At 40.4% G+C, this 15,214-nt stretch overlaps 1 protein-coding gene across 1 annotated transcript; it reads right to left on the bottom strand.

The window, feature by feature from the left end:
* Positions 1-4,701: 4,701 nt before the first annotated feature.
* Positions 4,702-6,367, bottom strand: LOC147854143 (GDSL esterase/lipase At3g26430-like). Its single transcript, XM_087331853.1, has 4 exons — positions 6,103-6,367; positions 5,577-5,980; positions 5,187-5,454; positions 4,702-4,995 (listed from the first exon to the last, which is right to left on the bottom strand). The coding sequence occupies exons 1-4, from the start codon at positions 6,350-6,352 to the stop codon at positions 4,721-4,723; spliced, it is 1,197 nt and encodes a 398-aa protein (XP_087187979.1). The 5' UTR covers positions 6,353-6,367; the 3' UTR covers positions 4,702-4,720.
* Positions 6,368-15,214: the final 8,847 nt, after the last annotated feature.

Raw genomic sequence — 15,214 nt, 5'->3', positions numbered from 1 at the left:
AACTAATCACATAATTAGGTACTAATTAACCCTTGCTTAATTACTTACCTAATACTTAACATTATTTTAACATCTTGAGGGTTTCCAATTATTTCAATCGATTTGTTGGGGCTGGTAATCACCGGGAACCCATTTGGACTACATTTTTTCACTTGAAAGTTTCTACAAACAACTAAGAAGTTTACATGTATTTTATGATGAAGTCATCAAATTTTACTTATGGTCATTCAATCGAATTGTTTTTTTACATGTCATTGGGGTTCAGATATTTGAACAATGGCCTTCTAAGGATCACAATTTCAATTCGAGACATTGCTGATGATCTAAATCTTTGTCCACAACATTCCATTAGCTTGCAAGATCATGATCATAATATACAGAGTGTTGTTTTAAAAAATGTACCATAAAAAGTAGCACTTTGTTGCATATCATATTTGACCACATAGGGTATCAAGATTCCATTCTTAGTATTTCACTTACAACGACATCGTTAAAAAAGGGTAATTTTTTCTTACAAGTTTGACCCAAACGATTGCCTCCATTTTTATTCTCACATTTATTTGCATTTAATAAAATAATCAAGAATGTGCAATGCAACTCTGTGTGATCCATTAGAAGTACATCAAATTTAATGCTTATGATCATAATGTCTTAATTGATTGATTTAAGTTCTTTCGTACCAAACAGAAGTAAAACATATCCCCATTCACAATATGCACCCAATTTATTTAGTTGAGAAATTTTACATGGCTTGCAAAGGAAAATGGAACACCACCACCACATTGGCCTCGAATGCACGTAATTGGGGTGACGTGAATGAGAAATGAAGTGAATGCAACAATGCAACACCAACTATAACAACCCTTATCTCAACATCAGTCAGATTCAAACCCCCATTCAAGCACAACCGGTGGTATTCCTTGCAATAATCGACGCAACAACCGCCACATCAAGGAATTAGAGGAAATCACTAGTCAAACAACCAAGGCTCAAACCTACCTCCCATCTTGAGATAGCCATCTTCTTACAATTTATTCAGACCCTAATATCCTTGATGGAATGCAAAAAACAGCCAAACACAAGTCTTGACCGACCAATGAATGAATGAGTAAAAAGTGTTTCATTTCCAATATTATAAATGGTGTGAATACAATATTGTAAATGATGTAAAGTGTTTGTAATGCATCATTCAAACAACTACTAGGGGAATACCTAGTGAGCGGTTCAAACAAGGAATAATAATTCATCCTAAGTCGCCACCTATGAAAATTGTCTAGTCCCACCCACGATCTTACCACAACCACCACCCCTTCCTCATGTCAAGGCCTGATTTGTAGAGCTAGAATATGATTGAGATGAAAGAGCTCGAGTTGGGGTTGATTTGTCATTTTTTGATCAGAGGGTCAATACTGATATGGCAAATACTTGACCGAAGAAGTTCTCTCTCACGTCATTGATTATGAAGGTGATCATATTCTAGTGTATGTACTATGGAGTGAGCAAAGAGATCCAACAATGGGATATTGAAACACACCATGGTAACCCAAACTAAAATATTTCGAATGCCAAGGCCCCCAAATGGTTAGTGAATGTCCCACAAAAAATGAATATTACAACTACATGGTATACCGACCTATACACCCCTTTTACATAGTCTGTAGCCTTACCATTTGGCTATTTACTCTTTGCTATTATATATATATATATATATATACTTTCCCATTAGTTAAGAGAGATTATTACAAAAAGGCTATACAAGTTGACTTATACATAAATTGGGGAATCACCCTCCGATTGAGTTCAAGAATATGAGACTACGTACATATCCTTTCAAACTAGCTATTTAATGTAAGTAGGTACATATAGCCATAAACTAGTGCCCTTCATCATCGGCCAAAACGAGCCGGATCATGTGGCCTACAACGTGGGGGCTAGTAGTTTTCAAACTTAAATATTTACATTTAAGTGGTAGTCCCTCTTTTACCCCCTTTTTTTTTTCCTGATTTCTACCTTTGGACCCCCCACATCACGACAACATTAATTTTTATTGTCGTAGGCCTCCCACATACCCTTGCAATTTGCAATCCCATTTTGGCAAAGCTTGGGCCTCAAATACCGAAATGGTTTAGTTAAAGTTTTTTTATTGATTTAATTAATTAATTTAACTTCTTATTTAGTTTAATGATTTTTTAAGTTAAAGTATTTTAATCTATTTACTTTTTTAATTAATTCAACTTAAACGCTTGTTCAATTTAATATATATATATACATATATATATATTAAATGTTTTAATTAATTTGACTCAAATGGTTAGGTTAAATTTGTGTTTAAATGGTTCAAATCGTTTTCAACTTTTCCTTAAACGGATTTGGTTTACCTTTATTTAAATGGTTTGGTCTAAGTGGCTTGGGAGTTTCATAAACAATTTCCTTTGCTTTTTGTTTTATATAAATGGTTCAATTCAGTTTGGTTTGGTTTTAAGGCAAAGAAACTGAACAAAACCGAACCCATAGCTAGGTTCCACAAGAGAACATGATTCTTCTCAAGGAGAGGTGTTATGAGGGCTTCTCTTGTGTTTAGCCTTTGTGTCTCATGCAAATCAATCCCTAATTTGTGGATCAAGCGTCAAAATTTGTTGAATAGAAGTTTATGGATATATTAGATTAAATAGAGATTAATGAAAGGATGCGGTTATAGAGATCTTTAGTTGCAAAGGAGAGGGTATGATTGTGTTTAAAGATGAATTAATGGAATCCAATGTTATTGAAGACTTATCATGTTGCATCAAATGCAATTTCCAATAACCATTGATCTACAGAACCCTGACTATTAGAATCTTAAATTATGTTCAACACAATTAAGGAGAAAAATAAGGAAGAAAAGGTGCTCGTCCAACTTACCAACCCTTAGCAAAAGTGAGAGATAGATCTGAGTTCCCTGTCGATGTCCCATACCATCGAATAAAGACATGGATTGTAACTTGGGTTTGAAGGAGCCATACATAAGGAGTCTTTATCCAATTAATAATGATGATCCCTCTCATGGAGGTACTAGGTAGTTAGCCTTCTTTTATAGAAACAAACCCTAGACCCTAGTATGTTCGCTCTTGGTTTCTTTTTTTTATAAGTGGCTAAGTGGTGAAATAGTCTAAAATTATTGCCCATCGTAAAAGGATTAAGATAACTCAATCCTCACCCTTCATTCCTTATGAATTAGCCTACACCTAGCCATGAGGTTAGAGAACTATGGTTACAATTATATTTATAACTAGGAATTGGCAACGACTCAACTCAAGCTTGAATCAAGCCGTTAAAACATTTTAAATGGTTTTGCTGTTCGGTTCAGTTCAAGCTTGAGCTTCCTTAACTAGTTTGAGCTCGAGTTGGGATGGATCAAGCCAAATCAAACCGTTTTAGGCTATAGGTTCAAGTTTGAAAACTCTCAAATTCTTTCTCAAATAACAAGAAATAACAATGAGAAGTGACACTATTTTCTTTAAGAACCATTTACTTTAACATATCAAAATAAAGGTAAAATATTGTTCTTTCTCAAATGAGCGAGGCGTGAGTCGGAGTGACACTATTTATATTAAGAACCATTTACCTTAATATATCGAAATAAAGCTAAACATTGTCCTTTCTCAATAAAGCCAAATATTGTTCTTTCTCAAACCATTTCTTTTTGGTCATCTTTGTCAAATAACATAAACCATGTGCCATTCTTGTCATTTGCTCCTTATGAGTCACCTCAAACTTATATGACATTTTCTCCTTTTCGAGACACTTGGATGAAATGAAACTAGGCCTCGCACATAGTCATTTCCTTGATATAATATGTTACACCGTAACATATTATATCAAGGAAATACTAGAATTCTATTATCTAAGTTTTATTTACGATGATTGGGTATATTGGTCTTAGAAGATGTTAATATATCTTTCTTTCTCTTATCTAAGTTTTATTTACGATGATTGGGTATATTGGTCTTAGAAGATGTTAATATATCTTTCTTTCTCTTTTTATTATTTTGGTGTGTTTAGTAGTAGTAGTATTAGTACTACTTTTTATTGTTTTGGCTATCATTCTACGTACAATGGCGGTACAGATTCAACTCTTTATTACAAATTGCAACTAGTAGAAATGTTGAGAAACATTTTTTGTACAATACTAGAATTCTATTATCTAAGTTTTATTTACGATGATTGGGTATATTGGTCTTAGAAGACGTTAATATATCTTTCTTTCTCTTTTTATTATTTTGGTGTGTTTAGTAGTAGTAGTAGTATTAGTACTACTTTTTATTGTTTTGGCTATCATTCTACGTACAATGGCGGTACAGATTCAACTCTTTATTACAAATTGCAACTAGTAGAAATGTTGAGAAACATTTTTTGTACAATACTAGAATTCTATTATCTAAGTTTTATTTACGATGATTGGGTATATTGGTCTTAGAAGACGTTAATATATCTTTCTTTCTCTTTTTATTATTTTGGTGTGTTTAGTAGTAGTAGTAGTATTAGTACTACTTTTTATTGTTTTGGCTATCATTCTACGTAAATGGCGGTACAGATTCAACTCTATTGCAAATTGCAACTAGCAAAAATGTTGAGAAACAATCTCCACAAAATTATTCTCAAGAGGATGAGAAAAGGGAAAATTTTGGTTAGGTAGTTAATGTGCACTCTTCAAGGTAGCAAACAAACACCATCATAGTGATCATGCCCACGCTTCCGACTTTGATACATTAAGGTCGATCAATTGCCCCCGAGCACCAACAGTGTGAATGAAGGATCCGTGCAGGAAGGTTAGGTTAAATACTTGGAAATTGAAGCTCTGTGTGTAATGCAAACCATCCCATGAGATGAAGTTCACTGGATTTGGGCATACATACAATGATGCGGTTTCATTCGTGCAGAAGTAAGCAGTATTATTGTATCTGAATGGATATTTCGGTCCTGCTCCGCAGCAAGCATCGAGCGGATAACTATATCCTGCAAATGTATCAAAACAATGGAGCCCCCCCACCCCCCATTTGTATCAAAAAGGTCTCATAGGTCATATTTGACCTCCAAGGACGATAATATAATCTATCTATCTATGTATGTGTAAAACACATGATCATAGTGAAATTTTGTTTAGGATTTAAGACTATTGTTATAAGAGTTTTAAATCCTTTACTTACCGAGCTCCGACGAATGCTCGGTGACATAGATGTTGGCACCGTATAAGTCGAGGAAGGTGTATGTGGCATCAGAGTGTAGGTGACTGAGGTCATTGACAAGCGCAAGCAAGTGCTGGGCATGAACACGGGCGATCTCATTTTGAGGAGCAAGACAGTTGTGGGAGTCTTTGGGGAAGTCCGGGTATAGGAATAGAAAGGCGGGTTGGCAACCTTGGGCTCCAACGCCAACCACCAAGAAGTTCCTAGCCTGGCTTTCGTTGTAAAGTGTCTATTATGGAGCACATAGGATCATGAAATAAATCATGTTAGAAACACAATGTGGGTGATTAAGTTTAAGTTTAGTTTAGTTTAGAGGTGCAAGGCAAGGAAGCATATGTATAGCTAACTTACCTCTAGAGCAATCCGGATTTGTTCCACAACTAGGGGCACCACTTTGGTGACAACATCTATAGGAGAGAAATTGTAAGTTACAATGTAGTTTCTGTAGTCTAATCCACCAATTTGGATGACATAGAGGCCGTCTCGGATAGCCTCTATGCTCGGGAGGAGTTTCCGATTCGAGAATCCATGGTTTCTCATGGCTCGATCTGCGGACGAAGAAGAAAAGGAAGAAGAAGACCGGTTGAGAACTTGGTCGAGGAGATCGAGGTGGAATGAGATCTGGCGAGGGAGCGGGAAGTCCATAATGTGGAGATCGAGGGCGGTTCCGCCAGGGATCGCATAATTCGCTCCGTGGCCAAAGTCCAGGAACACATTGAGCCATGGGTTGATCGGCGGGAGGCCGAGGTGCTCAGCTACAAAACATTCTCTTTTAAAAAAGCATTAAGAATTTAAAAAGCCTCAAAGATTGATTAATGAACATACATACATACATACATACATATAGTAGTAGTAGTAGTAGTAGTAGTAGTAGTACCAAGGTAGTCGGAGATGAGGACTCGGCCATCGGAGAAGCGGCCATCTCCATAGCCAGGGAACGAGATCCCGAAGGGAAGCTTGAAGGCCCTCGGACGGCTGCAGAATAAGCCGTTTCCGGTGTCTTCCATCGAGTCGCCGAACACGAACATGGCTGAAGCATTCCAAGTTATAGATCCACCTCCAGATGTAGCTGCTTCTACCACATGCTGAAGATGAAGCTGAGTGTTGGCAGAAACCAAGACTACCATGACTATGAAGATGGTGAGGGTGTTGAGATCATGATGATGTGCCCCCATTTCTTCTTGCTTTGGCTACTGCAAGGTCCCCTTTGTGTCATGAACATGTACAAATACATGAATATATACATACATATACAAATATTGTACAAACAGATTTTATTATCATTCTTTTTATTAGCATGGATTGAATAAAAATCTTAACCAAAGAAAGAAACATCATGTAAGGATTCTTTTTGTTCTCATTCGTGAATTGAATTCGTTGTGTATGGATCCTACACAAAGTCAACGTTGGATGCATGGAAAACATTGAAAAAACACTTCAAAACTATGCACCTTGGAAGGTAGGGCCCAACAAACGAAAAGACATCATCTTATTATGTATGTATGTATTTCATCCCCAAATAAAATGCAAAGCTTGCAACAGATTTGTTACAATGAACTATGTACATAATACTATAAGATTAACCACATTGTTCATAACTTCATTGCAACTAATCCAAAATCTCATATATATATATTGTGGTGTGCATGTGTCACCTAAACCCTAAACCCAAATAAAATGCAAAGCTTGCAACAGATTTGTTACAATGAATTATGTACATAATACTATAAGATTAAACACATTGTTCATAACTTCATTGCAACTAATCCAAAATCTCATATATATGTATATTTATTTCTTTTTCACACTATACATATATATATATATGTATGTATGTTTATATATATGTATGTATATATATATGTATATATATATACAAGTGTGAAAAAGAGAGAAATCTTTTCCACACGCGCATTTTTGGGGTGGGGCCCATCATCATGTCAACACCCTCACCTTAACCATCGTGGTAGCCTTGTTTCTGCCAACACTCACCCTCACCTTTATCATGTGGTAAAAGCAACTACATCTAGATCTAGGCCTCGAGGAGGAGGAGGAAGTGATACGGGGCGGACCATGACATGTTGGATTATATATATAGTCCAAAATGTCATGTATATATATTTATATGAACATTTTATTTAATCCTATAGTATTATGTGGTTAATTGTCCAGAAAATTCCAATGTTTACCTTGTTTTTTCAAAACTACATAAATAGTTGGTTCAAAAGATATGAACCGACTAGATTCCAAAATCCGGGAAGTTCTAGTCGGAATCACTTTCGAATGTCCCCCACATTGGCTGGGAAAAGTCCTAACCTAACCAATACTCTAATTTTGTTCTTGGGACTTTATCCAACATTGGTCTTACTCAAGCTTGCACACATAGCTTCCTGGCTTCTTTCTTTGTCATTTGATTTCATTTTCTTATATCATGCCTACGCAACATTTGTTCGGAGAATATAATAAAGATAAAGGTGCATGCCAATATGGAAGGGAGGGTGGAGAGGTTAAGGTCTTAACTTGTAATTAGGACGATGATTAAGGGGCGAGGGAGAGAGACGTAAGCTTTAGTTAAAATGAGGAAGTATTCGTGTAAAAGGTTTATTATTTCACCTATATAATTTTTTATTATTTAACTAAATTATATCCATAGAACATAATATTTGTGTTCGTGATAGCATTCAAACGTTTGAATACGTTTGGAAACGAACACGTTGGAAAGGGGAAAAATACGTGTTCCTTTTTTTTTTTCTTTTTTTACTTTTTTTACTTTTTTTACTTTTTTTTTACTTCTCTCTCTCTCTCTCTCTCTCTCCTCCTCCTCATGAATCTTCTTCTGCTACTCATGATCAAAACGCCACTCATCCGCCATATCTTGGTGACCATGATTTCTCCAACGATTCTGTTGTGTCTTCGGGTATGGCTATGGCGTTCTTCTTTACAACGACTCTGCCGCCAGGCCATGGATGCAGTGATCCATGGTTTCTGCTACATCTCAGCCTCCTCAGTATAATTCATGGGGAGCAATGGGGAGCTCTGGGCAGTAGGTGTGGCTCATGATCGTGGAGAGGATGAGGGAGGAGATCCTTAGAGCTAGGGACATGCTCAGAGCCAACATTAATCTCAAGAACACCGTGATGATGAGCAAGAAGAACAGAAGCTTGATCCACCATGTCGACGAGAATAAGATGAATCATAGTCATGGTGATCCTCATAATCAGATGAATGATAGTCATGGACCATGGTGATCCTCAAAAACAAAATCAGAATCAGAGTCATCACGATGATGGCGATGATCAGAAAAATATGAAGAATATGAAGAATCTGAGGACGACAAAGAGAAGGAAGTGAATGGTCTTGGGAATACTGCCATAGAAGTTTGAAGCTTTAGCTCATAACACTTGCCACTCTCTTGCTTTGTCCCCCTCTTTCTCTCTCTTTCTAATGTTTAGTATTTTAAGCATTTCTAAAGTATTGAAACTACCTGCCACTCTCTTGCTCTGTCTCCCTCTTTCTCTCTCTTTCTAATGTTTGGTACTTTAATAATTTCTAAAGTATTGAAACCTATTACATGTGATTCAATCAATACCATTCTTATGTATCCAATCCAACGTTAAGATGATTTACCATACACGTATTATTGAATCATTCGCGAATGCGAATGCACGTATGATACGAATGGTTCATTCTATGATTATATCTATGCATCTTTCACAATGGGGATGGTATAAAGGGCTATAAATATTATTTTTATAACCCATTGCAATATCAGTCTCCATGTCTTTCTCTCTCTCTCTCTCTCTCTCTTCTTTAATACTACTAGCACTACATCTTGGTTTTGAAAAGATCAGAGGTGGGAAAGAGAACATATTATAGGCATTTGAGAACACATGTAATCATAAAGATATGTTTTTTTAAATGAAGATTCACCTTGGTATTAATGGAAAGATGCTGAAAAGCTACAACGAATTCATACAATATATTACAACCCTCATATCCACATCAACTAGCATGTTAGGTATCAAAAGCCCTCATGTAGGGTTGTTCCAAGATAGGGGGTGGAAAAAGTCATCTTGGTGGAGCATGTCTCCACTTTATTCTCTCTCCAAAAGAGGTGAAGACCTCTGCCTTTTTCCAAATATCTCGAAATTGTTGTTGTTTACAAATCACAACCTCAGGCTCACCAGTTATTGCTTCATATTGACCTCTTAAAGTATATACGAGCATTAACCATATCTCTTTGACTAACTCAACCACATTTTGTTTAACTTTATGATATACACATTTAGATCTAGCCTTCCACAATACCCAAACTACTAAAGAAGATATCGTAGACCAGACTTCTTCCAAACAACAGATTGTTGTAGTATAAGAGACCTCCAATACATGGCTTCCATTAGAGAGGAGAAGAAAATCAACGTACTCATTTTCATAGTTCTGAATTTCTTTAGCCAATCTTCCCCATCTCACAAAACCCCATGTGTACACCTGCTTACCATAAATAGGATAAAGCATTCTCAACATATTTTCCAAACTGCTTTAGCAATAGGACATATCCATAAAACATGGTAAACGGATTCAATGGAAGAACCACAACAATCACATAATCATGGAGATATTAAGTGTTGGGTCTTAAAGAAATACCTTTTCGACACTTTGGTGACACCAATGCTTCTCTATGGGGTGGAAGTATGGCGTGGTGGCATCCCTAAACCTTCTTGGAAAGCACTTGAAAATGTCCAAAAACATTTTCTTACAAAGTTTCGACAAGTTAAAAACAAACACCATACATCCTCCTCCTAGTTTACATGGAGGAAGAGGGTGTTGAATACATGCTTAAGGTTCAAAAAAGTCCCTCATATTGAAATCCTAGAATTGCATGGGAAGCAAGCAAAAAGACCCAAAGTTTACTAGTGACTTCTGGACGCAAGTCTTTAAGAAGTTAGAAACTACGTTGAGCAGGAGCTCCACGGATCATCCTCAATCCGATGGACAGACAGAACAAGTAAATCAAATTATTGAGGACATGCTTCGAGCATACGTTGGTGCAAACCCAACAAAATGGGAACGTTATCTCCCAATTTTGGAGTTTGCTTATAACAGCTCCAAGTTGACGGGATATAGTCCTTTTATGTTGATGTATGGTTTTCAGCCACGAGCCCCGATTGATGTTAATATACATCATGATGAGTTGCGAAGTACACAAAACTTTCTTTGGGATATGCAAGATATGTTGCATATTGCATGAGATAATATAAAAACAGCTCAAGATAGAGCGCTATCGTGTTGTTACGCGCGTGCGTGGAGAAAGGCGGGACCACGGGGGTCTTGGACGAGAGAGTGATGGAGCGTAGGGAGTCATGCTTCATTGTTTCTGGGGCATCCTAGAAACACACCGGAAGCAACCAAAGGGGGAGAGAGAGAGAGAGAGAGAGAGAGAGAGAGTGCTTAACACCGACTCACGCACACACACACACACACACACACACACGCACACGCAACTCAACCCGACTCACGCCTTATGTACAGAAAACGCAGGAGAGGGTAAGCACCCGACGCCAACAACGACGCGAATATACACAGACAAACATAAACGTATATGTATGTATGTATATATATATGAAGAATACATTCCCGGCTTCGAGCCGGGCTGAGGTAGGTTACAGTAGTCGTCTGCTGCCAAGCCGCCGTCGGGGAGCTCTCAGTTCGTCGCGCCGAACGGGGTCTTGCACAAGAGGCCTAACCAAAGCAAACCCTAAGCAAACACGAAGGAGAGAGAAGAAGAACCTAACTCTAAACCTAACGGTATACCCTCTAATGCAAAATGGGCAACCCTTTCACAAAGGGCGTTCCCTTCCTTTTATAGAACAAGGAAAGGGATGCGTTACAATGTGGGACAAATCCCGCCTTCCATGGGATCGTCTGCCCCGACTTGACTACTCTTCGGCGCCATAAAGGCGCCCTCGATATTCACACTAAATGTACATGGGTGCGTACACACGCTGCACCCTGCCGATGTAGCCAATGTTTCTCGGTTTCCGCCTCTGGCCGAAATTCTTCACGACACCGTGTTGTGTGCAAATGTGTTGGTCCCAAGATTACCTGCTTTTGATTATCAAATGCTGGATCACCCGGACGAGGTGCAAGATATGAACGTCGCGATAGTGCATTTGCTTTTCCTTGCTGCTTCCTTGGCCGATATTTGATTTTGAAGTCAAAACACGTGAGGAATCAGGCTCACCGAGCTTGCCGCCGATTTCGTACACGAGCATTCTGGAAGTAAGCAAGATTTTTGTGATCATTGAAGACGATGACTTGATGAGGAGAGCCCTCTAAGAAGTGCCGCCATTGCACTAATTAATCCACGATGGCTAATAATTCCTTGTCATGTATCTCGTAGTTAATTTCTGTGGCATCAAATTTGCGTGAGTGGAAAGCCACATGATATAACTTTTCTTTATCTCCTTGTTGTGAAAGGATGCTACCGAGGGCGAAATCTGATGCGTTGGCCTCCATGATGAATTGTTTTTTTTGTATCAACATTAGCTAGAATAGGTGCTGATGTAAAGGCTTTCTTAAGATGCATAAAAGCCATGTCCGCTTCATTGGACCAAAGAAATGATTGTCCCTTCTTGGTAAGCTGTGTGAGAGGTAAAATAATCTTCGAGTAATCTTGTATAAACTTACGGTAGAAGTTAGCAAAGCCTAGAAAACATTGCACATCTCGCAACGAACATGGAGTTTGCCACTCTAGCACAGTTTGGACTTTAGCTGGATCCATGGAGATGCCTTTTGAGGAGATGACGTAGCCTAGAAATTCCACTTGCTTGCAATCAAAACAACATTTTTTTAGTTTGGCATAAAGACCATGCTCTCAGAGTCGTTTTAGTACTAATAGTACATGAGAATCATGCTCTTCCTGGGTCTTCGAATAAAACAATAGATCATCCAGGTAGATGATCAAACAGATATCCAAGAGATCTCTGAATATATCATTTTCCATGTGCTGGAAGACTGGGGGCGCGTTGGTTAGACTGGACGGTGTTAACCGCTTCTAGGAAAACACCTTCGATGAGCCCACAAGCTATCGGTGTCAAGGGATCGTGTTACGTGGAAGTCTCTTCTACACGGGGAGAAGAAAGGAGAACGAAGAGCGTACACGGCTACAACCCGTCAGGCATAAACGAAGCTTGATTTACGAGTACGGGGAGAATACATAGATAGAAGAATAAAAATGAAACTTATATTAAATGATGAAGCTCACAGTGATTACAGTACTCAGCCTTAGCTGGAAACAGTTCGTACAGAACTTACTGCTGGGATATTACTCTCGCTAAGAATGATCTAGCTGATCCCCCCTTGAGGTATGCATAACTTGGGTTATATTGTTTTTCCCTTCAGACAGAGCCGAGCCATCGGCTGATTGTGAGGGCTAAAACATGGCTATTTCTAGTCTTACCTATTTCCTCACCTACTCTTCTACCTAACGGCGAGTTTACATAATATATTTATATTTCTGGCCTATGGAGAACACCTGGCACGCCTGTGGGACAGGACTTTGTCCGTCGGACTCACGGTTCACAATGTGGAGGAGTAACCATGGATTTGGCAAAACAACACAAATTACAAAAATTGCTCGTTCCTATGAGGGCTTATAGGTTGGTTTTATTCCTCTTCCAATATGCCGAGGATATCCTCGGGGGTGTGGGGTTGGTCTGGCTGCTCGGAAGGTGGGGTTGGTGATGGAGGTTGTGTTGCCGAGTCGGGGATGGCTATGCCGATGTGTGCGGCCTCCTCTGTTGGGACCGGTTCAGGTAGGGTCGGGTTTATAGTCTGTGGCTCCGGTGGGATGTGGAGGTTTGTCGGGGCAGGTTCCTCCAGTCTAGCTGCCGTGGTGGGTGGCTCGGGTCCTTGCTCGTTGTTTGTGGGAGCTCTGTTAATCCCGGTGGTTAGTTGTTCATCCTCGTAAGCTTTGGCTTCTAAGCAAAACATCATAAGATCGTCGTTGAATTCTTCTAAAAGTTGCTCGATGGCCGCGGTGTGGGAAGCTGCTAAGGTATGATATTCCTCAGTTAAGTCTTCATGGAGGGTCTGGATGCTAGTGTCATCCATCTTGTAAAACCCTCGGCCCTCCTTCCGTTGGTTCTCGGCGTTCGCGCGTAGTATGTGTAGGTTTGCGGCTTGGGCTGACCACCCCTTCCAGACACGGTCAAGTGTGTCTTTGATCTTTGTGGTGAATTGCTGGTGATACTTGTTGATTAGGATCTTGATTTTAGTATCGTCCATGCCGATGCTAGCACGGTGAACTTCCATTGCCTCCCTTGCGGTCTTAGCATCTGCTTGGCTTTTGCGGACGAGGAGTGCTAAAGTAGCTTGATTATCTTTTGCTTTTTTGGTGATGAGTGCGATTGTCTGCTCATAGCGTGTAGTGAGCTGAGCTACAATTTCGTCCACGTCCTGTCGCCAAGCGTCCCAATGTTGTTCTCTGACAGCGATGTGCTTGGTTTGCAACTGGTGATACACATCGGAAATTTTTGCCCTTTGCTCTTCCGAGATCCTCCATTTTTGCATATGTTCGTTGGCCATGTCTTGTAAGGCCTTTTGATGACGTCGTAATTCCTGGTTGTCCGCAAATAGCTATTGTTCCCGTTGGCTATTCCGCTCTGCTTCTTGGATGAAACATTCTTTGGCCTCATTGATAGAGACCTGAAGAGTCATCACCTCTCTTTCTCGTTCTTCAAGTGTGGCCGACCTTTCAGCAAGCAGTCACTTGAGGTCAGCTTTGCGGCTCGCGGCTTGTTCCCGTAGCTGGCCAAGAATGTTGTGTTGGTTCTGTTCTGCCAACTCGGCCAGAGCGATCTGTGCCTTTAGTTCCTCCTGGTAGTCCCGAAGGGGGGCCCTGTCTGGGTTGCCGCTTGCTGGATTCGGGGAGAGGGTTCCCTGTCTGTCTGTGTAGATCGTTCCATGACGACCGAGGGTGGTGGTGTTTGCGTGGAGGCTTGGTTGGTTTGGGGGTGCAGGCTAATATCTGCCCGTGACGATGGCTCACTTGTCTGTACCGAGTCTGTCATTGTGCTATCATTGACCGTGGCTACCTTGGGGTGGGCGGTGTCGTTTTTGTGGGCGTCGGTACCTTCAGCACTCGGGCTCGGGTTCAGAAGAGTGGCTGGTGAGACAATGTCACTCGGCGCAGGGAGGCTTAAGGGCGGCTGTTCTGGATGTTGTTGCTTGAATGTCGCCAGTTTCTCCTCGGCGGCTTGCCATAGCTCGGTAGCCCGTTTGGCTTGCTGATGCACCGTTTTGATACGTTGGGCCATGTCCTTGGCTGCCCGCGTAGTGTGGAGTAGATTGCGATATGCCTTGACTAAGGCCATGTTCAGATCTGGTAGTTCCATGAGGAGCGAAGCATTCTGTGCTTGCTTCTTCCGTCGTATCTTTTGTAAGGCTCGATCCTCGTGAGGTTCGATTTCACCCATTAGAGCGCGTTGAATCATCTTTGTTTCGGCGTGCTCCTCGGCCATACAAGCGGCAACAACTACTTGGGCGTGCGTGAGGAAATCCATTAACTCATATGTTGTGCCTAGTCGAAGTAGTGCACTGAACTCGTATGCCTCCGTGGGGAGATCTTTGTAACCGATGACTTCCTCCTCTGATATCTGCGTGGTTTGTCCATGCTCGATCCTACCGACTTGGAGCCATGACTCCGTTGGTACCATGGCCATGGAGGTTGGGCTGTCCTCTTTTTATTTCTTATGATGGTCACCCTCGGTTTCTGTGGTTGCCTCTCGAATGATGCAACGTCTTTTTGGCGGCTGATCCTGTGCGTCCGGGGCCGGTGGTGTTGGCTCCTCGGCATGTTTCCTCTTTTGCTGTTGGATGGCCAAGGGCTGCTGGCTTGTGGGACGTGGGCTCGGTTGTGGAGAGGTCATTGATGTCCTTCGTGGTTTTTGGCGTATGGTGACATCCTCGGGGATGGGCTCCTTGGCCTC

The sequence above is a fragment of the Azolla caroliniana genome, unplaced genomic scaffold (assembly GCF_043228905.1).
Source record: "Azolla caroliniana isolate FFs.n. ecotype wild unplaced genomic scaffold, voAzoCaro1.0.p SCAF_16, whole genome shotgun sequence".
In the NCBI taxonomy this organism is placed as follows: domain Eukaryota; kingdom Viridiplantae; phylum Streptophyta; class Polypodiopsida; order Salviniales; family Salviniaceae; genus Azolla; species Azolla caroliniana.
This window is presented reverse-complemented; position numbering and strand designations above follow the sequence as displayed.

Bases quoted from the DNA above. Each gene is read 5' to 3' on its own strand.
- LOC147854143 (XM_087331853.1), bottom strand. From the start codon at position 6,352: ATGGTAGTCTTGGTTTCTGCCAACACTCAGCTTCATCTTCAGCATGTG. The intron at 5,981-6,102 runs GTACTACTACTA...AATGTTTTGTAG, and splicing joins CCTCATCTCCGACTACCTTG to CTGAGCACCTCGGCCTCCCG. The intron at 4,996-5,186 runs GTAAGTAAAGGA...ATACATTTGCAG, and splicing joins CGAGCATTCGTCGGAGCTCG to GATATAGTTATCCGCTCGAT.